Source organism: Dichotomopilus funicola, assembly GCF_033296635.1.
Source record: "Dichotomopilus funicola strain CBS 141.50 unplaced genomic scaffold C8A04scaffold_50, whole genome shotgun sequence".
Taxonomy (NCBI): Eukaryota; Fungi; Ascomycota; class Sordariomycetes; order Sordariales; family Chaetomiaceae; genus Dichotomopilus; species Dichotomopilus funicola.
This window is the reverse complement of record NW_026944071.1, coordinates 37,882-63,128: the sequence shown is the minus strand read 5'-3', so window position 1 is coordinate 63,128 and position 25,247 is coordinate 37,882. Positions and strand designations below refer to the sequence as shown.

Here is a 25,247-nt window from a genome sequence, read left to right as displayed (position 1 = left end):
GCCAGAACTTTTTTTTGGTCGAGATGCCCGTTTGCAAGAGCGAACATTCAACCTAGCTTCACTTCCACGATCGCAGCCCCCACTGAAGGAACTTGGTCCCAACCTTCGGAATGTACAACCGGTATATTCCTCCCACCAAGGGAAGGCCAACCGTCGACCAATCACAAACCCAACCAGCTGCTCCCGTAGCCAACTTCTCCGCTGCGCAACCTTACTCTCGCTACATTCCTGGCCAAGCCCCAGCAGAACCGGCCCCATCTGCGCCCCCGCAACCACAACGAATTGTCTTCAACGACGCCGATCTCCCACCAATCGATCACAGCAAGCGGGCTCGAACGCTAGACGAAGAATTGCCGGGGTGTGGGGAAAACAAGAAGTCCAAAAAGACCAAGTCGAAGAGGGGCAAGGATGTGACCGAACACGGGGCTGGGGAGGAGTCTAAGTCACGTCAACGCGAGAAGACTGTGACCGCCGAGGAGAATACAGTACCAGAAACTCAACCCGCGGCCAATGGTGATGTACTACCAGACGCCGACGCGGAACCCGTGCCAAACTCAGCGGAAAAAAGACCGAAGCGCGATAAGAAGAAGAAAAAGAAGACGATAGATAGGGACGGCGATACCTCAATGTTTGACGCCGAGGACGACAGTATCCGGCAGAGGCATAAGGGAGTGTTTGAAAAGGTGCAAAAAGCCTTGCAGGTTAAGGAGGGAGTCGAGGATTCCGACGAGGAAGAGTCGGAACCTGCGGAGGAGCACGGGCTCGAGCCTCTGCCCCAACCCGAGCCCGTGATATTCGACGAGTCGAAACTCACATATGAAACACTCCCGCCATGGCTTGCTTCCCCGGTCCGCGTGGGCCCGGGTATCACACGGCCGTTTACCAAATTGGGGATCTCTGCGGAGTCGTCTAAAGTCCTTGAATCCAAGGGATTTGGGGGTGCGTTCGCGGTACAGACAGCGGTCTTGCCCCTACTACTACCGTCTCCTGACAGGCAAGGGGACGTGGTAGTCGCCGCACCTACTGGCTCCGGGAAAACCCTGTCCTACGTCCTCCCGATGGTTCACGACGTCAGCCAAAGCCGCATCACGAGGCTGCGGGGCCTGATCGTGCTGCCGACGAGAGATTTGGTGCAACAAGTTCAGCTTGCCTGTGAGGCATGCGCGCCCGCCTTTGCTCTCAACGGAGGCAAGAGGGTCAAGGTCGGCACGGCTATCGGGAATAGGGTGTTTAGGGACGAGCAGTCCACCATTATGGGCATAGAGCAACGCTACGACCCCGCTGGTTACGAAAAGTCCATTCAAAAACGGGACCGGCTTACCATGGTGGAGGATTCAGACGAGGAGGACGATGGCTTTGAGTTGAACCCAACGGAGCCCCTGCCTCACCATGTCATCACCCACGTGTCTAAGGTAGACATTCTGATCTGCACTCCTGGTCGGCTGGTGGAACACATCACCAAAACTCCTGGATTTTCCCTTGATTACGTCCGATGGTTAGTTGTTGACGAGGCGGATAAGTTGCTGGCACAAGATTTCCAGAAATGGTTGGACACAGTGATGGGGCCGCTGAGCAACACCAGACCAGGGGCTCGCGACTTTCCCACTTCTAACAAGTCGGGCGTTCGGAAAGTTATCCTTAGTGCGACGATGACTCGGGATCTGAGTTTGCTGAACGGCTTGAAATTGTTCAGGCCGAAGCTAGTGGTGGTTGAAGGCACTAAGGCTGGCGAGCAAAACCTGCCTCCGCTCCTCAAAGAGTACGGCGTCAAGGTCCGGGATCCGAGTCTCAAGCCTCTGTACCTGGTTGAACTACTACGAAGCAAGCATATTGCACCGGTCAGTCAGGAAGCGCCGGAGTCCATGGAATCTGATACAGATGAGTCGGGCTCATCCTCATCAGAGTCCGAATCTGAAACCGATTCGGATCTATCAGCATCAGACTCAGATTCCGAGTCGTCGTCCTCCTCCGAAGACGAATCAAACGCCAAACGCACCGCGGCCAGCGCGCCGACCAAAATTAACAGCAGACCCCCTAAATTCCCCACCACCGCCCTCATTTTCACAAAATCCAACGAATCTGCCCTTCGCCTTTCCCGCCTCCTCGCTCTTCTCGCTCCCGATCTCGCACCCCTCATCGGCACCCTCACCTCCTCAACCAAAACCTCCCGCCGCGCCCGTACTCTACGCGCCTTCGCCTCCCCCTCCAGTCAACTCCGCATCCTCGTCGCCTCCGACCTGGTCTCGCGCGGCATCGACCTGCTCAACCTTGAGCACGTCATCAACTACGACCTGCCGGTCACCGAGACATCGTATGTCCACCGTGTTGGGCGGACGGCGCGTGCCGGGCGGAAGGGTTGTGCCTGGACATTGGTGGAACATGCTGAGGCGAGACGGTTTTGGAGGGAGTTTGCTGGTGAAGGGAATGGGGCGGTGACCAGTATTGGGAGGGAAGGGACGGTGGAGAGGGTGAATGTGGTGGGTGAGGGAGGCTTTGGGGAGGAGAAGGTGGAGGAGTATGAGAGGGCGTTGGAGGTTCTGAGGAGAGAGGCTGTTGGTGGGGAGGGGAGGAGGTAGATGGGGACTCTTAACGTTAATGTACCTAGGTACTGAACTTTCGGATGATTGGGCCATGAGGGGAATGGTCGTGGATTAATGTGCCCTAATTGTGTGTTTAGCGGTCTTGAGGATCTTTGTCCTCAAGATTAGAGTAGTGATGAAATCACGCCATGGTGCTCTAGTTCACTAACTAAACTGATCTTAAAAGTTCTAAGAACAAATGTAGGCGGTTCTGTAACTTTTAATACGTACAAGAGAAAGGTTGTTGGTTTTATTCTAATTTATCCTACACTTGTATTCTCTTGTGTTTTTATCTGTCTTCATTCCTATCATTTTAAACTTTTTTCTCTCTTCTATTCCTTTCGTGCTTATTCTATTTTCCTTTTCGTTTGCCCTTTTCCCTCGGCTTCTCTTCTTTTCTTGCTCTGAGGGGCATCGAGTTGTTGTCGTTTCGCCAAGTGTAAATACTTGGCTCTTAGCTAAACGCCCCACCGACTCAAGCCCCAGCCAATCATGACTCGGAATGTGAGCATCAATCGCCGAATCCGCTGCAAATACTCGACATTCATTGGCTAGATCGCCTGTAAGGCTTGGCGCAGCACTGATGCAGCAGGGGTCCGATCATCGCACCAGTTGTCCTTTTGCAGAGAACAGCTTGCAGCTTGGGCCCTTGCTTCCAAAAGAAAGTTGAAGAACCGCACGAGTTGTGGCCTTGTCCATGACCCCATCCGCAATTGAGGCCACGCTGTGTTCAATGGCTGCTCGAGGCCAGATTTAACCTTATTTTCTCCTTTACCCCCCTATTTGGGCATTTAGGAGTCCTTTTCTTGCTCTTTCTGCTTGTTAAGTTCTCGGGTACGAAGTACATACCAAGTTATTCGGTTGATCTGGCGGGGGATTGACGTCCATTAACTCCCACGCCCAACATTGCTCACCGGGGCGTTTAGCCAACACCTCAACCCTAGACACCGACATCGACAACCGCCCGCGACTGCGCGCCACCACCACAGCCCCTCGCCCACGATGGCGCGCCACCAACCAAACCTCACGCCCCTCGCCCGGCTCTTAGCCTTCTTCCTCTTCCTCGCCCCACAAGTCCTCGCCGTCTCCGCCGTTGTCGGCATCGACCTCGGCACCGAATACATCAAGGCAGCGCTGGTCAAGCCCGGCATCCCGCTCGAGATTGTCCTGACCAAGGACTCGCGCCGCAAGGAGATCTCCGCCGTCACCTTCAAGCCGACCCCCGGCGGCCCCAAGCAGGGCGCCTTTCCCGAACGCGCCTATGGCTCCGATGCCATGGCCCTGGCGCCCCGGTTCCCCGGCGATGTCTACCCGAACCTGAAGGCGCTGCTGGGCTTGCCCGCGGACAGTGCTGAGGTGAAAGAATACGCGAGCCGTCACCCGGCGTTGAAGGTCGTGACGCATGAGCTCAAGGGCACGGCGGCGTTCCAGAGTGCTGGGGCGTTTACGGCGGAAGAGGAAGCTTGGCTGGTGGAAGAGCTGTTGGCTATGGAGCTGCAGAGTATTCGGGCGAATGCCGAGGAACTGGCTGGGTCGGGCAGCTCTGTGCGTTCGGCTGTGCTCACGGTTCCGGTTTACTACACAGTTGAGGAGAAGCGCGCGGTGGAATTGGCTGCCGAGTTGGCTGGGCTCAAGGTGTTGTCTCTGATCAGTGACGGTGTGGCTGTCGGCCTGCATTACGCTACGAGCCGTCAGTTTCCCAACATCAACGAGGGTGGGAAGCCTGAGCACCACATGGTCTTCGATATGGGCGCTGGCTCGACCAAGGCCACCGTGCTGCGGTTCCAGAGCCGGACGGTCAAGGACGTCGGCAAGTTCAACAAGACCGTGCAGGATGTGCAGGTCGTGGGCAGCGGCTGGGACCGGACCCTTGGTGGCGACGCGCTCAACTATCTAATCGTGGATGACATGATCGCGCAGTTTGCCTCCTCGCCCAAGGCCAAGTCGGCTGCGGTCGAGGCCGACGCCGTCAAGGCCCATGGCCGGACCATCGCCAAGCTGACCAAGGAGGCCGAGCGGATCCGCCACGTTCTCAGCGCCAACCAAAACACCCAGGCCAGCTTCGAGGGCCTGTACGACGACGTTGACTTCAAGTACAAGGTCACCCGTGCCGACTTTGAGGAGATGGCCACGACGCACGCCGAGCGTGTGGCTGTGGCTGTCCAGAACGCGCTCACCGCCTCGGGTATCGAGCTCAAGGATCTTGACTCCGTCATCCTCCACGGCGGCGCCACCCGTACGCCGTTTGTACAGAAGGAACTCGAGAAGGTGTTTGGCGCTGACAGGCTGCGCACCAACGTCAACTCGGACGAGGCCGCGGTGTTTGGCGCCGGCTTCCGCGCTGCTGAGCTCAGCCCCAGCTTCCGGGTCAAGGAGATCCGTGTTGGCGAGAGCGCTGCGTACCCCGCTGGCATCAAATGGAAGACGGACGAGGGCAAGGAGAAGCAGCAGCGTCTGTGGACTGCCACATCGCACCTGGGCGCAGCTGCGAAGGAGATTACCTTTACCAACCGCGACGACTTTGTGGTAACTTTCTACCAGAACGTACCCGCGTCTGCATCGGATGCCGGCTTGGTTGATGCCGAAACCAAGGTGTTGACTACCAAGAACCTGACCGCATCTGTGGCTGAGCTGGTTGAGAAGCACAAGTGCGACAAGGAAGAGATCAAGCTCAAGCTTAGCGCCCGCCTCGCTTCCGAGAACGGTGAGGTGGATGTTCTCAACGTCAGCGTGGAGTGTGAGGCCGAATCCAAGGAGGGCTTCGTTGACGGGGTCAAGAACCTGTTTGGCTTTGGCAAGAAGGAGCAACAGCCACTTAGCGACGACGAGGCGGCGGAGGAGATTGAGACCGAGACTGTGACCGAAACCGAGAGCTCATCCGCAACGGAGAGTGCCACCGCTTCCACATCGACAGGCACCGCCTCTGAGGCTTCTGCTTCGGAATCCGCCGACACCAAGGCTACCCCCAAGAAGGAGCTTGTTGTCATCCCCGTCCAGTTCACCCTTGAGAAAGCCGGTGTTCCTCAGTTAACCAAGGCGGGCCTCACCTCCCTCAAGGACCGCCTCAAGGCGTTTGAGGCCTCGGATAAGACCCGGAGGCTGCGCGAGGAGGCGCTCAACCAGCTCGAGGCCTACACTTACAAGGTCCGCGAGCTGCTTGACAAGGAGGACTTCATCTCCTACTCCACCGAGGCCGAGCGCGAGACGCTGCAGCAAAAGACCAGCGAGGCCAGTGACTGGCTCTACGATGACGGCGCCGATGCACCCAGGGAGGAGCTCAAGGCCAGGCTTAAGGAGCTGCAGGGCCTCGCGGCTCCTATTGAGAAGCGTCTCGAGGAAGCCACCAAACGTCCCGAGCTTCTCAAGGGACTGCAAGATGCGCTCAAGGCGACCAAAGACTTCATCATCGACATCAAGAACAGAATTGACGAGTACGAGGCCTGGCACTCGTCCGCGTCTGCTTCCGCTTCCTCGTCCACCGCTGAGCCGTCGTTAGAAACCACCGCGCCCCCGACCCCTTCAGGGGACTTTGACGGTCTTGAAGACGACGACGGAGTCACCACCACCCAAGCCTCCACCGCCATGGACGATGTCCTCGCCGATCGCGGCCCCGTGCCCCCGCTCTACACCCTCGAGGACCTGAAGGCGAGCGAGGACGCCTATGAGGCCATCACCGCTTGGCTCGAGGAGAAGATCCCCGCCCAGGAGAAACTGGGCGCGACGGACGACCCGATCCTCCTGGTCAAGGACTTGAAGGAGCGGCGGGAGAAATTAGACAAGGTCGGCATGGACCTGGCGCTGAAGGGAGTGAAGAACTTTGAGAAGAAGGGGAAGAAGAGCGATAAGAAGACGGAGAAGAAGAAGGCGGGCAAGAAGGCCAAGGCGAGCGGTACAGAGAGCGCGGCCAAGCCCGGGCAGACGGTTAAGATCCAGCCTGGGGAGGATGGCAAGATGCCGACGCAGGAGGAGCTGGAGGAGTTGTTGAAGGGGTTTATGAAGGAGGCTGAGGAGAAGCAGCAGGCGGAGGAGCAGCAGCAACAGCAAGAGCAGCCAAAGGGTGAGGCTGTGGAAGAGAAGCAGGAGACACATGATGAGCTATAGTTTGGGTGTCTGGTAGGGTGTGTGGTGTGATACAAGTATTGTATATTTACAATAGACTAGATCAGTACAAGTCGAACTATCAGTGGAACTGTGACTGAGAAGAGCAGGTTCTGAACATATTTCACAAACTCTACAACCACCGTCCCCATATGTGCGTCAAGTCATCGCTGTGCCTGAAGTCCTCGCTGGCATTGTTCCTCAGGTCTGCACGGAAGTGTCGTTGCAGTGGTATAAAAAGCTCTCGTGCTGGGTGTTGGGCAAGGAATTGTTCATTCCTGAGGGGCCGCAATTGCGAGGGAAGCCTTGAAGCCGGCCGGCTGCCAACCAAACTTACAATAATCAGGTAATTACATGGGTTGTTTGAAGTTATGTGTCTGTGATTAAGGTCTGTGTGCGTTGTTGAGGGGTCCGTGTGTTGGGTTGTGCGATTACGATGGGAGCTCCTTCGACGATCATCCTGGCACAGGATTCTCTGGTAGAGGGTAAACAAAGTGCATTGCGACAGCTTATATTTTGCAGGATGTATTTGACAGCATTATTTCACGGTATAGAGGCAGTTTCTCCAGTAAAAAGTCAACTGCTGTTTGTCATATCCTGGACAAAGCTCCCCCCCCCCTCCCCCGGAGTAGTGACCGCTACCCGTTGGTCAGCTTCATGGGATTTGGGTATTGCAAGGGGCATTGTACCTTTGATAGGACGCGCAAGGTCAGCACCTACTAGGAAATTCAGGGTGTCCCATGTACGGTTGTTGATCCCGTGAAGTCCATATCAAAATACTCCGAAGGAACGCGTTGGCTGAGTTTATCCGAGGCGTTCCGTTCCTGCCAGTTGTTTACCACCTCCCTAGGCATTGTTGCGTCCCAAGGTCGTGCCTGCTGTTATCAAACAAGTGATTCCCCATGTTCGTAAGGGCTAGGGCTTTTCTTTTCCTTTTCCCTTTGCGAAAATTCACGTTTTCAATCACATCTTCACACACTTCTTCACCCACTTCTAACTAAACAAACCACCCCGACTCTCTACTTCTCCTCTGACCTCTCCTCTAATCATGGCGCGGTCGCGCTCTTCCGTTCTCTCTTCAATCCTCCTATTCCTGACTCTCCCGTCCTTGACCGGAGCTGTCATCAATCCCACCCTCGATGTCAAGGTCGATCGTAACCCGTCTTACAAACCCAATGGCCCAGCTGCCTACGCGCAGGCGCTTCGAAAATGGGGCGCGCCTGTGCCTGTTGAGCTCGAAAAGGCACTGGCGGTGATGAGCACCCCTCCAGGCCATGGTATGCCGCTCTTGCATTATTGACCCATTTGGTTTGCTTGAGACTGAGATATGGCGCGGCTCATATGCGTGCTTGGGCTTACTTATTGTCAATTATAGGCGGAACCGGAGATATCGCCGTTGACTCAGTACTTCAAGACCGCGAGTATTTAAGCAGAGTTGGGGTTGGTACACCGCCACAGTGGTTGTGGTTGGATTTGGACACAGGGTCCGCCGACTTGTAAGATCTCCCTTTGGTCCTTACTTGTACAAATAAGTTCACAACGTTGTGCGTTCTGTGAACTTGTCAGGGGCATGATGTTAACCGGGTAGATAGATGGATGTACACATCCGAAACACGCGAGGCGACGCCCAGTAACAGAACAGTATTCAAGATTGAAGAGTCGACGACAGCCCAGAGGATCGAGAACGGTAGCTGGTCCATTGCCTACGGTAAGCCTTTATTTTACTTTCTCTGTTGTGATCACCTCCTACAAGAAAGAAAGCGACATATCCAACAACATCTTAACTTACATGCATCACCAACTGACACAACCACCAGGTGACGGGAGCTCGGCATACGGCACCCTCTATCACGACACTGTCACTCTCGGCCCCAACAGCTCCCTTACCGTCCTAAACAGCACTATTGAATCCGCCCTCTCGACCTCGGCCTCTCTCTCTTCTGATCCAATTCTCGCCGGCATCCTCGGCCTCTCATGCTCCCTTAATAGCAATGCCTCCCCGAAGCAGCCGGCCTTCCTGTCCGTCTTGCTTTCCCAGTTAGGAGAGCCTGTGTTCACGGTCGACTTGAAGCACTACTCATCTGAGTTTGAGGCGGAAGGGGCATATACATTTGGGTATACTGACAAGGGCAGGGTCCTTGAGGGCACTGACATCTGGTATACACCACTATTCGACGCGAGCAAATTCTGGGAAGTTTCGTACACTGGAATGCATGTAGGCGGACAGCAAGAGGGACATCGGATAGGAGGCGATGGCTGGGATACCGGGTCGCCCTCGGAGTCAAATTCTTCCTCAGAATCGGACCCTGATTTAGACGACGAAGACGGCTCAGACTCCGAGCCCGATCCTCCTCGTGCAATCATCGACACCGGCACAACCCTCATTCTCGTAACCCCCGATAAGGTAAAGGCGTATTACGATGCCGTCCCAGGTGCCCAGAAGGGGGCCTTTGGCGGGCTCTGGACATTTCCTTGCCAGCTAAACAGCACCAGCCCTTCCGGCGAAGGTGGGCACCACGCCGGTGGTGAGGGCTGGAATATGACGGCGGATATGCATGGGAAAGGAACTGGCGACAAAGGGGGCCACCTTCCACCCCTCATCATAACTTTCCCACCCAACGAAATCACCTCAACCCCCTTCATAGCCAAGATCCCCGGCGCGTATCTCAATTACTCAACCATGTGGGATGACCCTGAGAGTTGCATGGGCGGCCTACAAGAGTGGCCAAGCGACGACTTTGGAATTTTCGGCGCCGTCTTTCTCAAGACAGTGTACGCCGTCTTTGACGTCGGACAGGGCCGAGTTGGGTTCGCTCCAAAGGATTTGGGTGAATCCGGAATTTGGTGAGTTGCAGGAGGGATTGGGATTTGATCTGTGGGGATCTATGGGGGCGCAAGAATCATGGGTGACGGACTGGCTATTTCGCTTTGCGTTGGGACGGTTTACACGGCTGAGGATAGAGGTGCGTTGCGTTTGATGCACGGGCTGGTGGATCTGAGCAAAGCTACCGCGGCTGATTCTGCGGCATAATTCAACGGCCCATGAGTTGGCCTTTCATTTCCATGAGACACACCCATTGCACACCAAGTACTTAGATCAAAATGAGAGCTGTAATGCATTGCAACCACATGACAAACAGGAAAAGAAAAAGAACTGCTTTCAGGTATCGGAAATACATTGCCAGCTCCCAGATGAGATTATATGTGCTATGTACATTCGGCGTTCGCCGCTAAACAAACACCGACTCTTGAGAACCGACCCCCCGGCATCGGGTTTCAAGACCCAGCCCAACCCTTCTTCCATCCTGAACGGGCCTCCCCCCTCCCCCCCTCCTCCCCTACCACCGCTATGATCCGCCGCCTATAAAATGAGTGAAACTGATGAATACTGGAAAATTAAATTCGATAAAACGCCATGCATGATTTGAGTGATTCTTATTCTTGGACTTTGAAGAAATACCCGTGAAAGAGTGAGAATAAAGTGGTAAAAAGGGCAGCGGGCCGGGGAGCGTGGCTCCGGGATTTGCCCTCTTTGATGGATGGGTTGTGAGGGTTGAATGGTTGAAGCGATTGATGGGTCCCACATGTGGTCGTGAGACACGCAGACAAGTCTCTTGGTTCCGTATAAAAGAAATTCAGAAAGGGAAGACTGATGTCGTGAATTTCTAAGAGAAGGATCCTGCGTGACTGTCCGAAGCGAGGAGAGGATCGGGGTGAGTGAGCGAGCGACTTGAGAAGCTGGCGAATTGTGCGTAGCGCGGTTGGCGGCGTCGAGAATTAAGAAGGTCTAAAGTAAGTGGGTATAGAAAGTCAAGTCATCGTGTCGTGCTCGTTTAGCTGCGCGCTGCTGTATCCGTAGTATCTTGCGATTGTTTGCTGGTATGACTGCATGCTGCTGGAAATCGAGAGGGGTAAAACAAAGAATCCCACAAGCCTCCGGTGTTGTAGCCGATAGGTAGCGGGAAAGGCAAGAACAAGCGAGAAGAGCGGTTAATCGTCTGAGATGGCCGAGGGAATTGGATCCTAGATGTCCCGCTCGCGGTCGCCGTCTGGGTTGGGGACAATAACATAGTCAGCAAAACTTGCGGTCTCGGATACGGACTTGATCGAGCGAGCGTCGTCCCCCGGGATCAGTAGCAGGGATTCGTTGGTTCGCGCGGACGAGGGGTGCACGTCGGGGACAGATTCGGTCCTGGCCTCAGCCCCGGTCCCAGCGCCAGATACTTTTGCGCGCGAATGCGATCGAGAAGCTCCTGATGGTCGGGGGACGACGGCCGCTCGATTGGTGTCGGAAATGGAAAGCTCTTCAAATTCACCTTCGCTCCCTGCGGGCGTGGGCGGGAGTGCCCCTGGGACAGCCTGTTGACCCTGGCGCGCGGTGCCCGGACGGCTGCCGGCGTACTTGTCTTGCTGTTGCTGAGCGGGGTAGGCCTTTGCAGGGGGTGCTGGTGCGCTAGAGCTGCTCGCTGCTGCTGCTGCGCTGCTCGAGTTGGGGTTGGTGTTGTTGTTGTTGCTGGGGCCTTGGCCCTTGAGTCGGGCCTCCATCTCGCGGATGCGGGCTTCGAGCGCCTCCAGCTCCGAGTTCTGTGAGTTGATTTGTTGCTTCCTGCAGCGTGGCACCAGGGAATAGATCAGCATTTTGTTTGCGTGGCTTTCCGAGGGGGCTTTGCGGTTGGCTATTGCGGCGACAACCCGGCTGTTAGCGGTGCATCGGCGGGGAAACTGACCGCTTGTCTACCTGCTCGTCGAGATCTGCGACACTGTTGTCGATGCGGAAGATGTCCATCAGCTCTTGGGAGAACATTTGGGCGACGGTGCTGCGCGAGTTAATGAAAGGTTAGCATGCTCCAGCTCTCGTGTCGTGTAGGAACATCCCATGTTGGCCGAAAGAATGAATAAAATCAAGTAGGGCGAAAAGACGCACGATTGCGGGCGCCGGGCGCTGGGCTTCCACTCGCGGTCGAGCTCTTCGTCGGTCATGGTCATGGTTGCGGTGGGTGGTTGGGGGGTTAGGTGGAGAGAAAGCAAGGCGACTACGTCGTGGGTAGCTATGCTATGCTTTGTGGGCTGGGTGCGATCTGAAGTAGTGGTGCGCGGTGCGTTGTTGTGAGAGTAGAGTTGTGAATTGCAAGAAAGCAGGAGCAGAAGCAAGGGCTCGAGGGGGAGGGTGGGTTTGGGGAGATGGTCTTATCAAATGCGAAATGTTCATCAAATGGCTGGAGGAGGTTCGCCAGCGGGCTGGCAGCCGGAATCGCTCCTAGCGCCACGGTGTGTGACCTGCGGGGCCGCTGTGCTCCTGACAGCCAGCCTGGGGGACGGGCGGCTTGACCTGTTCAGGGATGGTGTGCGGGCCCTTGATTCAGGGGCTGCACGGGCAGAGGTTCAAGCTTGTCCACCACGCATGCGAATCCCATCGCATGGACATTTGCCATGCGGCCACAACCACACTGGGCAACGGCTGCCCCTCGGCACACGTTGCAACAGCGTGACCCAAACAAGGTGACTCTCAGGGGCTAGTGGTTCACCAGGCTCTCAAGCTTGACGAGAAGCCTGGCAGTCACTAGGCTGAATGGGCTTCTAAGCAGTTCACCGAACCCCCATTCGTCCTGTTCAGGTGGTCGTGTGTCATTTGAGGCTGCACATGAGCGCACACTGCTATCCTTCTCTCCACGACCGATCCACGTGCGTTCTCTCGCATTTGTTCTGCCTCGCCGCAGACCCTGATAATAACTGGGTATGTATTTTTTCGGCAACTGACGCCAGCAAGTCAGCATGACAAGGAGCCTGCACGACAGCATCCGAGTTCCGTCATTTTCGTCGGGCAAGCATGGCCTTGTCGGCGAAGCGAGCCCAGATCTGCCGCTAAATGCGGTTGTTGCGGGGACGCCACGGTCGCTTTGTGGTGGGATCCCTGAGATGATCCAAATCTCACACCTTCGTGTGGCCATCGCGTGAGAGATGAGGCGTTGGCAACTTGACGGCAGGACGGAATGACTTCATTTCTTGTTGCCTGTCCCCGTCGTTTGCGTATGCTGCGCTCCGGCGAAAGGAAGATGACCCGAAAATCGACGCAACGAACGCAGCAAGGCGGCCTTGGAAGGCGTTTTCTGGTGAGAAAAGCAAGCATGTGCGACAATTTTGCTTGTAATTTGCTGACCCTAACCCTAACACTACTCTATACGGGCATGCTCTGTCGTCCAGGAGGGTACATGCACTACAAGAAGCGCGCATTCGGATGTCAAATCCATGCCAAGCGAAGGGAAGTGAAACAACGAGCACACATCGCTCTCGTCATGATCAAGGACAACGTGAACCACTTGTTACCAGTGTCACGAAGCACAGAGACATAAAAACCTGGGTTGGTGATACAGCAGTCCTGTCAAGTCCCACCCCGAGCCGCCTTTAGCGTTAGGGTTAGGGTTAAAGTGTTCTCGACGACAAAGCCATCGTCAAGCAACCATCTTACCATCCTAGAATGTATTGATCGAGCGACATCATTGTCGGGACTACAACGATCCGCTTTCAGTCCTTGACTGCCACCTGCGGCGCGAGTCGCCTTGACCAATGTAGATCACGTTAGTCGCATCGGCTTCACTGAGATGCCGATCCACCCGCACAGCCGCATCATCGCCCGCTTCGGTCTACTAATATGTGTCGGAAGAAGAGTGGAAAGGCTATTTAGTGTTAGTATCAAGTTTAGATAGACAACAGGCACCCCTAACTCGGCCATGACATCGGCAACCATCCCAGCTAGAAGCCGGAGATGACACGCCTTACCTTATCCTTACGAATCAGCTCAGGCTGCTCAGCATTCAACGGCCACCGAACCTGTCGGGAGAATCAGTCCGATGAGAATCCCTGGATGACACGTTCAGAGGCAAAACAGTCTGCATTCTGCGTACCGCTGGAGGCTATGGCTCAAGGCATCTCGAGACTGTTCGGTCTGACTCGAACATATCCTACGATAACCAGGTCATCGTCTAGGCATCGGGTTTGCTGATTGCTTAGGCAGTTTGCGAGATGTTGTCTCTTGCCTTGGACCCAGAATGGATCAACCATTAGCGGGGACGAAGTGTAGGCTTCAAGGCTGTGTTTATGGCAAGGTGGGCTTTTGCTCACTGACGTGTGTCGTCTCTTTAAGCAACGACCGCTGTGTTGAGTTAGCCTAGGCTTTGATGGCCCAAATTTAGCATCAAATTCCAGCAGAGCTTCTTCAAATTTTCTACTGTGCATTCCTCGAGTCTCCAAACTCATTACGTACGCCTTTAGGCTTGGAACGTCGTAGTAATAAGCCACCGTCTTCACATTGCTGACCTGAAGCTGTAATATCTTAAAAGTGAAGCCGAATCAGTTCAGAAAACAATTTGCGTCCTTTTCTAACGCTAATAACCAACTCTATATCTACCGACAGCAGCCTAAACTGGGCAACACAGAAGCGACTAGCGCATAGTGCAGCGGCCCCGGCATTGTTCGAACCCTCCAGCGCTTTTGACTCTCTGAGATAGCTGTTGCGATACTGAGGACAGCAACTGGTTGGCCCAATACCGTCGCCGCGCGGAGGATGCTGAGAGCTACATACCATACCTCAACAATCACTGCAGCAGTAACGGTCGTCGCTGCTGCAACCGCTTGAGAAGGGGCGGAATGTCTTACCTATAGCCTGGAAGTGGCAGTATAACAACTATCCAAATTATCCACAGACATCAAGGGTATACAATTCTGGGTCAAAACCATAACAAATTTGCGCCTGCACCCACACCTTGAGGGTTATTCCATGGCTAGGGGGTCGTCGGGGGGGACGATTTCTAGCCAAGATTGGGCCAAGCCCGGCCGATTCAAAAACGTAGCCCTGTTATAGACGTCCATGTTCATGAAATGATCCTTGCACACGTCTTCGGCAACGGGACAGAGGAAGTCATTGTCGTAATTGTCGTAGAACCATCCGCAAGGCGAGTGATTCCGCATCATGTTGTTTTCCACTAAGGGAGTGCCAAATTCCAACGAATCCCCTTCCAACCAAGTTTTGAGCGAGGCCATCGAAAAGTTGTCAGAGGTCCAAGGATCTAGAGTGTGGATCCTGCGATAGGTGAGGAGCTCAACCTGAATGGTTGCCTAAAGGAGGCCGAGTTTCGGATTCCCACACGGCAAGTTTAGCCACTCGCTATGCGCCGAAACATCTTCGAAACCGAGGCCACAGTCACGGCTTCGTTGACGGCTGTCGTGAGAACATTCGTCCCAATCAGTGTCTGAATCTTGATCAGATTCGTCATCACTCGCAGACTCATGCTCTCCACCGCTATCTTGTCGCGAATTGCGGTCTCCGTCATCTTTAGCTAGGAGGAGGACTTGCTGAATGCACGCCCATCCCGTCTGGCAGTCGGTACTCCATTTGGCGACGAGTTCGTGCGGCACCTCCTGCATCAGATCATAAGCGTCTATGGGCTTATGACAGCATCTCCCTGATATCTCGGGACTCCCAAGAATATCCCCCACTGACATGGCCGCCTTCAGCGAAGCGGAGGCGCCGAGACTCAACAGACAGACGAGGATGGCCAGCGAGCCGAAGAGCGTCTCCCCGGGCATTCCCCGGTGCGCAAGATAGAAGGTCACCACAACGAGCGCATGAAGCGGTCCCATCTTGAGCTCCAGCCCGCAGTTGGTACAACGTCGAACAAACAACCCGCTCAAGCTGTCAATCCGGGGGGAGGCGGGCGAGGCCATAGTAGCTATTACGCTGTGACAGACAGCCTGCGCAGCAGTGTGGCAAAAGGCGTGTTTCCAGCTGGTCGGAATGCGTGCGTACCCATGCCGGAAGAGGGCGCGGACGGCCGGGGAATCGGCATCCCACCTGCCACAGACGTCCTTTTCTTCTCCGGGAAAGCGGTGTGGAGGGTTGAAACGCGCGCTGGCAAGCTCCGGACGGACGCTCGTGTGCGAACGGAGGACGGTGATCATGAGCTTGTCTAGCACTGTATGACCTAGATCGTCACGACCGTTGAAGAAGAGATGATCATAACCGAGTATCGCAGAAAGCGCCGCGACCATACTGCAACAAGTATTGCCACCATCCAGGAAGGTTGCTGCCAGGTGTAAGGGGTAGATCTCATCAATTTTATGCGGAATCCCAGCCTTGTCAAAGAGGCTGTACAGCAAATCGACGTTGCCGGCCATGATTGCAACTTTCCAGGCATCCACCCGTAGGAGCTCCGGATCCTCTTGCAATGACTGTGATATCAACTCGGTGGAGATGGGTATGCTGTCGGGGGGTGTGAGGGAAAATGTGTTGTTGGTGATGGACTTTTGCATCGATTCTTCAAACGAGGCGGAGGGGTGTGCTAGCTCCTCCGTCGACCATTCCGTCCACGAACGAGGATTCTCTATAAAGACGTTATCCGGGGCATCGATGTCTTTTTCCGGAATCGGGTCGTAGCCAACCGAGCGGACATGAATTGACCATCGACAGAGCTGCGTGGGGCCGTTGAGCCAGTCTGGTCCACCCGGAGCCACACCTGGGGACATGGCAGACGCGAGGCTCGATGGACTAGCATCATCAAACGAGCTAAGTGTCAGGGCGGCCACCAGACCCGGAGTCCACTGGTCTATTCGAGGTCCTCGTCCCCAGTACTTTGCGACGACAAAGGAATGCATATAGAAGTCGTGGAGATAACTTGTCACCGTGCTAGAAGGGAGTCAGCGAACAGCCCATCGCACCCACAATACGGTGTGCTCCCTTACATGCGGTCTTCTTTCCCACAGCTCGCCAGAAGATCGAAGTGGCGTCCCTGCAAAAAAAGGTTCGCCTTGTCCCGGGCAGCCTTCTGGCGGATCAGCTGCATGGTCGGCGAGGGGCCGGCTGCGGCGTGTCCCGGTGTAGCGGCTTCAGGGCTCTGGATGCTCAGGTAGGTCGGGGTGGCGGCTGTTCCTCCGAATGGAGAAGGCTGGCCGGATGTTTTGCCAAGGCCTTTGGAGTATGCGGCATATGGGAGGTTCCACGACGACAGCCTGACGGACGTTGGTTGGGAACTTAGTTTACGGCAGCACGAATATACCCTGTCCGACACAGAAAAATAAGACCAAACTTACACGCCCGGCAACCCGACCTCTGCTTTATGATGCCGGATTTGATCCTTCAAATATCTCTTCATCTGTTTCTTGTCGACTGCCTTGTCCGGGTCGAGGGTAACATCAGATGTGCTCATGCTCGAATGAGTCCTCCTGCCCAGGGCAGCCGTAATCTCTTCTTTCTCAGCACCGTGGGTACGTCTGCGGACACCCCATTTGCTCAAGTGATATCGATACTGCGTCTCTCTACGACGTGAAACACGGTCAGCGAGTCCAGTCAAGTTCGGCCTTTGCGCTCTCTCGCAGGGTCGCAGCCATATCGGTGGATTTGAGTGACACATACGCAGCGTGGAAGGAGTAATGGTCCCTCATGAAGACAGCGACCTTGCCCATCGTCATCGGCTTCCCATTGGGCTCGTATTTGCCCATGTACAGCTTGACAATGATGGGTTTGAGATGCTCCCACCTCTCGTTGTACGGGACGTTGAGGAATTTGTCATCGGGAGAACGAGGAAACAAATCGTTGATGCTCATGATGGAAGACATGTTGGGGGGGAGGGCGGGTAGGACACGGATGCAAGGCAGCCTGCTCAAGAGACTCCAGAGAGCTGGATTGAACACGTACCTGACATGTTTTATAGCAACAGGCCGGCAGTAAGGCGAGCACAGTTACACAATGGGGCGCGGACAACCTGTCACCTGCGGCGGGGCTTGGCGGAGCGTTGCTGGGACAAGCAAGACAAGGCACTCAAAGGCTGAGGCACTTCAGACGCCTACTTCGCGAAGACTTGCGTTCTGACTAACTATTCGTACTTGTGTTCCTGTAACGCCTGGGGATCGCTTCCCATTTGGGCCTTTTTCTCCCAAGTTTGGCGTGCCGGATTGCATTTGATTGGCTCGCTGCGTTTTGTGTTGGGATGTCCGCATCCTTATTCTCGAACTTGCATCATGCCGCATTGTGCATGTCTCTCTCCTTCTTGGCGCTGGTTGACAAAACGCAGGTAGCCAATTAACTGAATTCATCATGCAAGATGCTTCCTCACCGGGGCAAGTGGGTAACCTTCGCTGTCTGGTTTCTTCTGTCTCCCACTTGCGGGGCCAGATCGAGCCGCAGTGGAGGATGCGCACCTCCTTTTTGACACCCCGGTTGACAAAACGCAGGTAGCCAATTGACTGTCGATAAAAAGTGTATCCTACTCCGCCAGAAAAGCAGATTCGCAACCACAGCCAAGAACCCCTACCACAGTAGGAGAGAAGGTATCGAGCAGTGCTAGAAGGGGTCACCCACGCCCCGCCTCGGCGCCTCCTGAGCCTCTCCCCCCCGGGTACATTGGACAGCACAGGTATGTAACAAGGACCAACATCTAGGTAGCAAGCCGTAATTTCAGCACCGTATACCATGTCAGGGTACTCTTCCCGGAAGTAGACTGGACGTGCCGACCTGGCCACGCCGTCGCGGTGATTTGGCCATCGGGTCAGCCAGCTCGCCGCTCGCATCGCCAGCAACCAGCTTTTGTCCCAGTGGCCGTGACAGTCTTCTGCTATAAAGTCATCGACTCATCATGCAATTACCTGAGCTTTTTGTCCGTTTCTTGCCCCAATCTCCTTCATCATTTCCATTGTCCGAATATTCCTTACGACTCAAACCCTGTCTCTCAACCCGCCTAACGCACCTCCGTCATGCCCAGTGGGTAGGTGATATTGTTCCTTATGATACTTACGCCCTAATCTCGTCGGTGCCCGTCCTCCCATCCTGCCCTTTCTGTATGCCGTACCTATCCCCTTCCTTTCCGCTACCAGTTCCTGACCATTATGCTTGGAAGCATGCATACTCGTGCTGGCGTCGGGTTTTTTTCCCATTCCTATTCTCCTCTGGTTGCAGGAGTTCCCCTTTACAAACCTCCACAATGGACATACGGCTTATGTCACTCCCATATGGACCTTCTCTAAGTCTAAGCCACTGAGTAGAAGCAACCCCGATAATTGGAGCACCCACGCAAGGAGTGGCTCTCCCAAGCCGCGCATGTGTCCTCTCACTTGCGTGCCTTCTCATCACAACTCTGTTGTCAGCAACTCGGTTATGACACCCAATACCCAGGACATGAACAAGACCAAAGTCCACGACGTATGTGGAACTGGCTCGCAATTCTCGGATGAAACGTAAGTTGAGCCTTCCTGCCTCCAGCGGCGGTTTCCTTCTCTCACCGACCCCACCCCCAACCCAAAACACTTGCTGACTTGATCGGTGGATTAATATTACAGTGTCGTCACCAACCCGCCAAGCGCTATCGCTGAGCTTGACCTCCGTCAATAGCTCTGTTCGTCCTCATTAGTCATGTCATGAGAGGTCTGGGATTGGTTCCGATGTCCTGCGAGCTGCAGCGTCTTGAATAATTATCAGTCATTAGGACGAGCATCATGGAATGGAATCATGGATTTGGCCCATAACCGCCTTTGAGATATTAGACGCCTGATTTGTGTGCCATGACAAGTAGTTAATCTGGGATGTAAGCCATTTGCCAGTTACTTGAGATCCATCACTGTTTTCTCCCTGCTAGCCTCATGAAAAGTCCCTTGTGATGGTGAAGAGGGTGGTCATGTCAAGCCCCCTAAGTAGTGCTAACCATGTGTGGAATGACATGGGAGCCCCCCTTGTCTTTCCACAAAGGGAATGATATGCATAAGGGGCGCAGAACTGCCCAGCGCTGCAGCCCCGCTTGGGGTTAGGGTTAGGGTTAGGGTTAGGGTGACCCAGACTCAGAGGAGCGCTGTCCCAGGGGGGACAGGCACGAGGGAGTGGTCGCGGGATCAGGGGAATAATCATGTGGTCATCAAGAAAAAGGGGAAATCAGGACAAAGGAATCAGAATAGTATATAAGGGGTAGTTAGTCACTTGTTCTGGAGGACTCAGGAACCTCTCCAGTCAGCAATTCACCCACATTCTCACCAGATACCCGAAACACTTGCTTAAACATTTGAGGTAAATATTTTAGCTTGACCGACCCTCAAACCGCCGATGAGTGCGTTCGTTGGAACCCTTGCAGAGCCAGCTCTGTTTATCCAGGTTCGCCATACGGAACTTGGCGATCTGGCAGTCTTGGCGCTATGTTCGTGTGGACTGTAGCCTGTACTATAGTTGACGTCGTAAGACCGTGTTTGCGTTAGTAATGTGCATTGTTGAATCTTTCCAGAAATGCCCAGAGAAATGGGTAAGGATCGGAGCTTAACATCATCGGGGTCCTTGTCTATTCACAAAACAATTAGCTGGACGCCTCGAGTAACGGCGAAAGGCTGTACAGCTAGCAGGCATAAACGTACAACGATACAACCCCGGGAGAATATAGTGGAATGGCACCGTGTAAAGATTAAAAGGAGATGAAAACAGAAAGATAACCCCTAACCACAACCGAAAAGCGTCGACATGCACAGGTTGCCGAGCTAGAGAACCCCTTTCCGGCGACTACTAATTACTACTTGTACAATATAGAAAGTCATCCATGCCAGCCCAGCGCTAGATGTTAGCGCGGGCATATCACGTGTGTTTCGAACCTTGAAGCCCCCGTGAGCAAGCAATTCCTCTCATCACTGACCTTCAAGGAGGGGCGTCAGAAAGCAAGCCACTACGAGACTAGGGTGGATTTGTCATGAATTGTGTTGTGTCGTTAACAAGTGTGACGTTTGCGACCAAAACGAGACGGTAGTTTCGATTCTGTACGCGACCTGCTGTGATGGTGTAATGGGGGAAACATGGAGCTGGCGAGATAAATATCCCACCTTGGCGCCTCTGTCGTATCCTGTTCCCTGTGGGCCACTTTCATTCCCAGCCCCCTTAACTCGATCGAAGTTTCCACAGGAGACCGCAAGAGATATGTTATGAGATCCATCAGGTAAATTAGCTAGCGAGATACATCCTCGTATTTTCTTCGTGCTCTGCTTCTCAACCCCCTTGGCCCTCAACTAGAATATTGACGGGGTGTTCTCTTCGCGCGACCTTGGTTTCGGCATTTCCACCCTCCTCTTGGGACGGTTGAATGTAGGGATTATTAGAGTTCATCCCTGGAGGGCAAGAGATTGGTAGAAGGGATGAGAAGAAGAAAAACAAAAGGGTGGGGGGGGGGTTGTAGGAATCTGCGCACGCCCCCGCCCCCGCCCCTTCCTTGTGTGTATGATATGATGTACATGTGTAATTGAATGTCGACTTGATAAGGTAAGGTGTGCCGTTTCAGGAAGGAAAGGACCGACTAAGGGGCGGGTGAACTCATTTTTAATTTTGGGCTTGGGTACCTAGTAACAGAAGGAGCAGGCCTATTTACAGGCATGGACCCAAGGCCTTGGGCCAGGTTCACTGGGGACGGGATGTCATGAGATCCGGAAACCCCAGGCCCGGAAAAAGGTCATATGTATGTACTCCGTACCTTAGTTGTCCTTAGTCACGCTACCACCAGGTCGAGATAAAATGGATCTGCCGCGCCCTGCTCCGACCACTTCCTCGAGTTCTTCATCCACCACGACACCAGCGGCAGCTTCTACGACCGCGCCACCGACCGCCTCTTCACCGGCCCCCCAACATTGCCAAGCTAGGCACCTACTAATTAATACAAGATAGGTCTGTTGGAGTGTAGACTACCCCAGCATACATAAGCCCGGGAAGATAAGACTTTTAGTCTTTCAAAGGAGGACAGGGCAAAACCATACAACACCGGGGATTCCCCAGTCGTCACCGACCTGAGTACCTACTAATCTGGCGGTCACAAGCTTATATTTTCAGGGAATACGGGCCAAAAAACAGGGGATTTCATGACCCAAAAACGGGCGCCTCTTTTCCTGTGTTAATGCTGTCCGTTTCAAGAAAATGGCGAAGGCGGCTATGCCACAGGACGAGTAACTACTGCGATTGGGCGCAGCCTCAGGCACCCGACCCCGCTCCGATGAGCCCCTCGTGGACGAGCCCAACTTTGGTCACGAGACGCAGTTTGAGAGTGTTCGATTGATGATAAGCGGCTTCTTGACAAGGCTCGCCAATACCTAAACGACCTCAATGCACGCACATATTGTTCGCCATTGTTTTCACATCTATACAACTCAATAACCGCAATGGTTTCGACTGTAGCATCTCAATCCTCTAGGGTCTCACTGTCGCCCGCAAAGCAGCTCAATCAGGCGGTTGATGATTTCCAGAGAATTCTGACGGAGGACCAACGCACGGAGCTTAAAAACATCAAATCCATCCCCGACGCCGATGCTGTGCTCGTGTTCACCGCGCAGCTTGACTCAAGTCAACGCAGGCGCGGGCGTAGCATCGCTACCCGGCTGCATTCCGTCCTTCAGTCTGTGCGAGAATTCTCTGCAGTCATCGACACGTTCGTCTCGTCACACCCAGAGATCGCCGCGCTAGTATGGGGAAGCGTCAAGCTTACGATCCAGGTACGCTGTGCAGAGATGGTCGAAACTGCCCAACCGTTACGAGCTGCCGCTAAGTTGAGTGGGATTTGATAGATTGTCCTCAATTTCACTTCCTACTATGAAGCCTGCTCGAACCTCTTCCTGGGTCTCGCGTTGCATTGTCCACGGTTCGCCGAATACCAGGTCCTGTACCCGAACTCAGTCCGGCTTCAGGCAGCCTTGTGCAATTTCCACGCCTCTCTCATCCAATTTTGCAAGCATATAGTCGAGGCTGCCCAACGACCTTGTTTGTCACTTCCGATCACTGTCTCAAGAAGGTTCCTCCACAACAACTTGCCATTGCTAACCGGTTCAAGGGAAAACACAGCTCCTGAACGCTCTCTGGCAATCATTCGAGCAGGAATTCAAGTCGGATATTGGTATGATTCAGAGGTGCGGTGATGAGGTCAGGGAAGAAATTGGCCTTGCTAAGGCCCAGGCCGATTTCCAAGACCAAGAGCTCCAGAAGAAGGAAAGGGAGGCCGCGTCTGGGCACAGACTCAAGCTCAGAGATTTACTGTCTCGGACGGGACACGACCTGGAAACCATCAAAGGATGGCAGCTGCAACAGGAAGACAAGCGTCGGTCAGGTATAGATGTTCCTCCATTTCTCTCAGTCCGTGACTCATTGCACCTAACATTGAGCGATCTAGAACGGAGGCGCCAGCTGCTCGATTTCTTGTCTTCCTACGACCATCTTCCTCCGTTCAAGCGCGCTTGCAAGGAGCGTCACTGTGGTACGGCACAATGGATATTTCATACAACTGAGTTTTCCCGATGGCAGAACGGCCCAAGTCGCTGGATCTGGTGTTCTGGGAAAAGTGCGTTCTACCAAACCCCCTTTCCACTGACTTATGGAGGTTGCCTCTGACGATACCCCGTAGTTGGATCTGGCAAGACGGTTCTCGCGCAAGTACTAGTATTGCACTCCAAGCCACCGTGAACTGACACTGACAGAAATACCAACTTCTAGTGCCAGCGCCATCACGCAACTTTTTGCATGCAAGGGCAACTCTAATGAAATTGTCACGTTCTTTTTTCCTCAATTCAATGACCCACAATCATTATGCGCGGAAACCGTCATACGATCCATCATCAGGCAGTCACTCGACCCAGTGACCCTGTCCGAGGAAATGGAAGCTAAACTGGTGGAAATCCGTCAGAACCCGACCGCCGGAATTGATGCATTAACGGTTCTTCTCCAGCAAAGACTCGCCCAATCCGAAAGATTCTTCATCTTTATCGACGCTTTGGATGAATTTGAACCTAGAGAACGACGCTCCCTTCTCGACTTCATCGTATCCCTCGGACCAGCGGCCGGACTTGGCCCCAAGGTATTCCTCGCAGGGCGTGATAGCCTAAGCGGGGAACTTCAAGACAAGCTTCCGGGCATCGAGCGTATATCTATGGCGTCGGCGGAGGCAAAGACCGACATTGCTGCTTACGTCAAGGAGACACTTCAAGAAAGGGTGGACAACCGAGACCTTGTTGTTGGAGACCAATCCCTCATTTCGGACATCGAGGAAGCGTTGACGAATCATGCGGACGGGATGTGAGTTGGCAGCCAGGTACCTCCTCCCCAAGTCTTTCAGATTTACTAATCACGCGGGAAGGTTTCTTTGGGTCACTTTCCTGATCAACGAACTCTGTGCCCAGCATTGTGACGCCGACATCCGCAACGCCATCGGCTGCCTCCCAAGCACCCTCACAGAGACATTTAGTCGAGCCCTATTGAGGATAATATCTCGGCGGAATGCTTCGGTCGCAGCAAAAGTCTTTTCTTGGGTCGCCATTGCGAAACGATATCTAACACTAGATGAGATCCGAGAAGCCATATCCATCGAGATTGGTCAACTATACTCAATGCCCGAGCGACTCATCAACGGCATTGATCAACTGCCGTCGTGGTGTGAAAATCTGGTCCATGTTGACGAAGAGCTGAAGACGGTACAGTTCGCCCACCAGGCCGTTCACAAATTTATCATCGAGAGGCCAACGGGACCGCAATTCGGGGACTTTCGCTTCAACCTACAAGACGCTGATCACCATGCCGGCGAGATCTGCGTAACGTATCTCAACTTCAACGAATTCAAGACGACTCTAACTCGACGACCACAGCCAATAAAGCCGGTGGATCCGGTTGCAATGGCAAGATTGGCATTGTCCCCCCACTTCAAGGTGCCAAGTACCATCCCAGGATTTAGCCTCAGCTCAAGACACCAGAAAAGCAAAGCAGAAGTCGATGTCGTTAGAGTTCTGTCGAGCTACAACAGGGAGGATGGAGAGGGGAGCAGAAGAAGGCTGGAGCGGTCTCACCCTTTCCTTGAGTACGCCTCGACATACTGGATTTCACATACTAGTAGGTTTCGGAAGGATTCCGCGACATGGTACTTGTGGCATCGGATGATCACTTGTGGGCACGACCTGGCGAAGAGACCCTGGCCGGAGCAGCAAGAGTTCGACGCCCTAGACCCAGACCTCCTAGCTTGGAGCTTACAATCTCGCCACTACGCTCTCATACGTCTCATTGAGGGTTGCGGCGGGATATCCGAACTAAACACGTGTGACACTGTGTGGAGTTTCGCAGGTCAAGGTGATATCGAATTGCTCGATGTTCTTCTCGAAGGTAACTACTCGCTTCATACCACAGCCGTGGCTCTCCAGAAAGCTTCCGAGGGCGGCCATTTCGAGATTGTTGAGCGGCTGCTCGCTACGGGCAAGGTCGATATTAACGTGAAGGATGACAATGGCCAGACGCCGCTATTATGGGCTGCTAGGAATCGCCATGAGGCCATTGTCAGGTTGCTGCTTGCTACAGGCAAGGTCGATATTGACGTGAAGGACGATATATTTGGCCTGACGCCGTTATCGTGGGCTGCTTGCAATGGCCATGAGGCCGTTACTAGCATGCTGCTTGCTACTGGGAAGGCTGATATCGACGCGAAGGAAATAAATGGCTGGACGCCGCTATTATGGGCTGCTAGGAATCGCCATGAGGCCATTGTCAGGCTGCTGCTCGCCACGGGAAAGGCTGATATCGATGTGAAGGATAGGAGCGGTAGAACG

General features: G+C 54.1%; 6 protein-coding genes across 6 annotated transcripts; 4 read left to right on the top strand and 2 right to left on the bottom strand.

The window, feature by feature from the left end:
• Positions 1-110: 110 nt before the first annotated feature.
• C8A04DRAFT_13605 (P-loop containing nucleoside triphosphate hydrolase protein) lies at positions 111-2,576 on the top strand (the record flags this gene model as incomplete). The annotated part of the gene is made up of 1 exon (XM_062777777.1): positions 111-2,576. One exon carries the CDS (start codon positions 111-113, stop codon positions 2,574-2,576), a length of 2,466 nt encoding a protein of 821 aa, XP_062635349.1.
• A 1,005-nt stretch (positions 2,577-3,581) lies between these two features.
• On the top strand, positions 3,582-6,680 carry C8A04DRAFT_30379 (Hsp70 protein-domain-containing protein; the record flags this gene model as incomplete). Its single annotated transcript, XM_062781358.1, has 1 exon — positions 3,582-6,680. The coding sequence occupies one exon, from the start codon at positions 3,582-3,584 to the stop codon at positions 6,678-6,680; it is 3,099 nt and encodes a 1,032-aa protein (XP_062635348.1).
• A 1,045-nt stretch (positions 6,681-7,725) lies between these two features.
• On the top strand, positions 7,726-9,525 carry C8A04DRAFT_30378 (putative Endothiapepsin precursor; the record flags this gene model as incomplete). Its single annotated transcript, XM_062781357.1, has 4 exons — positions 7,726-7,954; positions 8,053-8,173; positions 8,270-8,385; positions 8,495-9,525. 4 exons carry the CDS (start codon positions 7,726-7,728, stop codon positions 9,523-9,525), a joined length of 1,497 nt encoding a protein of 498 aa, XP_062635347.1.
• Positions 9,526-10,700: 1,175 nt separating this feature from the next.
• Positions 10,701-11,657, bottom strand: C8A04DRAFT_38634 (uncharacterized protein; the record flags this gene model as incomplete). The annotated part of the gene is made up of 3 exons (XM_062784291.1): positions 10,701-11,283; positions 11,405-11,494; positions 11,602-11,657. 3 exons carry the CDS (start codon positions 11,655-11,657, stop codon positions 10,701-10,703), a joined length of 729 nt encoding a protein of 242 aa, XP_062635346.1.
• Positions 11,658-14,444: 2,787 nt separating this feature from the next.
• On the bottom strand, positions 14,445-17,285 carry C8A04DRAFT_38633 (uncharacterized protein; the record flags this gene model as incomplete). The annotated part of the gene is made up of 7 exons (XM_062784290.1): positions 14,445-14,789; positions 14,879-14,892; positions 14,951-16,016; positions 16,065-16,356; positions 16,413-16,679; positions 16,761-16,985; positions 17,083-17,285. The coding sequence occupies 7 exons, from the start codon at positions 17,283-17,285 to the stop codon at positions 14,445-14,447; spliced, it is 2,412 nt and encodes an 803-aa protein (XP_062635345.1).
• Positions 17,286-21,833: 4,548 nt separating this feature from the next.
• Positions 21,834-25,243, top strand: C8A04DRAFT_30375 (uncharacterized protein; the record flags this gene model as incomplete). The annotated part of the gene is made up of 7 exons (XM_062781356.1): positions 21,834-22,163; positions 22,236-22,428; positions 22,499-22,771; positions 22,835-22,918; positions 23,139-23,733; positions 23,795-25,184; positions 25,235-25,243. 7 exons carry the CDS (start codon positions 21,834-21,836, stop codon positions 25,241-25,243), a joined length of 2,874 nt encoding a protein of 957 aa, XP_062635344.1.
• Positions 25,244-25,247: the final 4 nt, after the last annotated feature.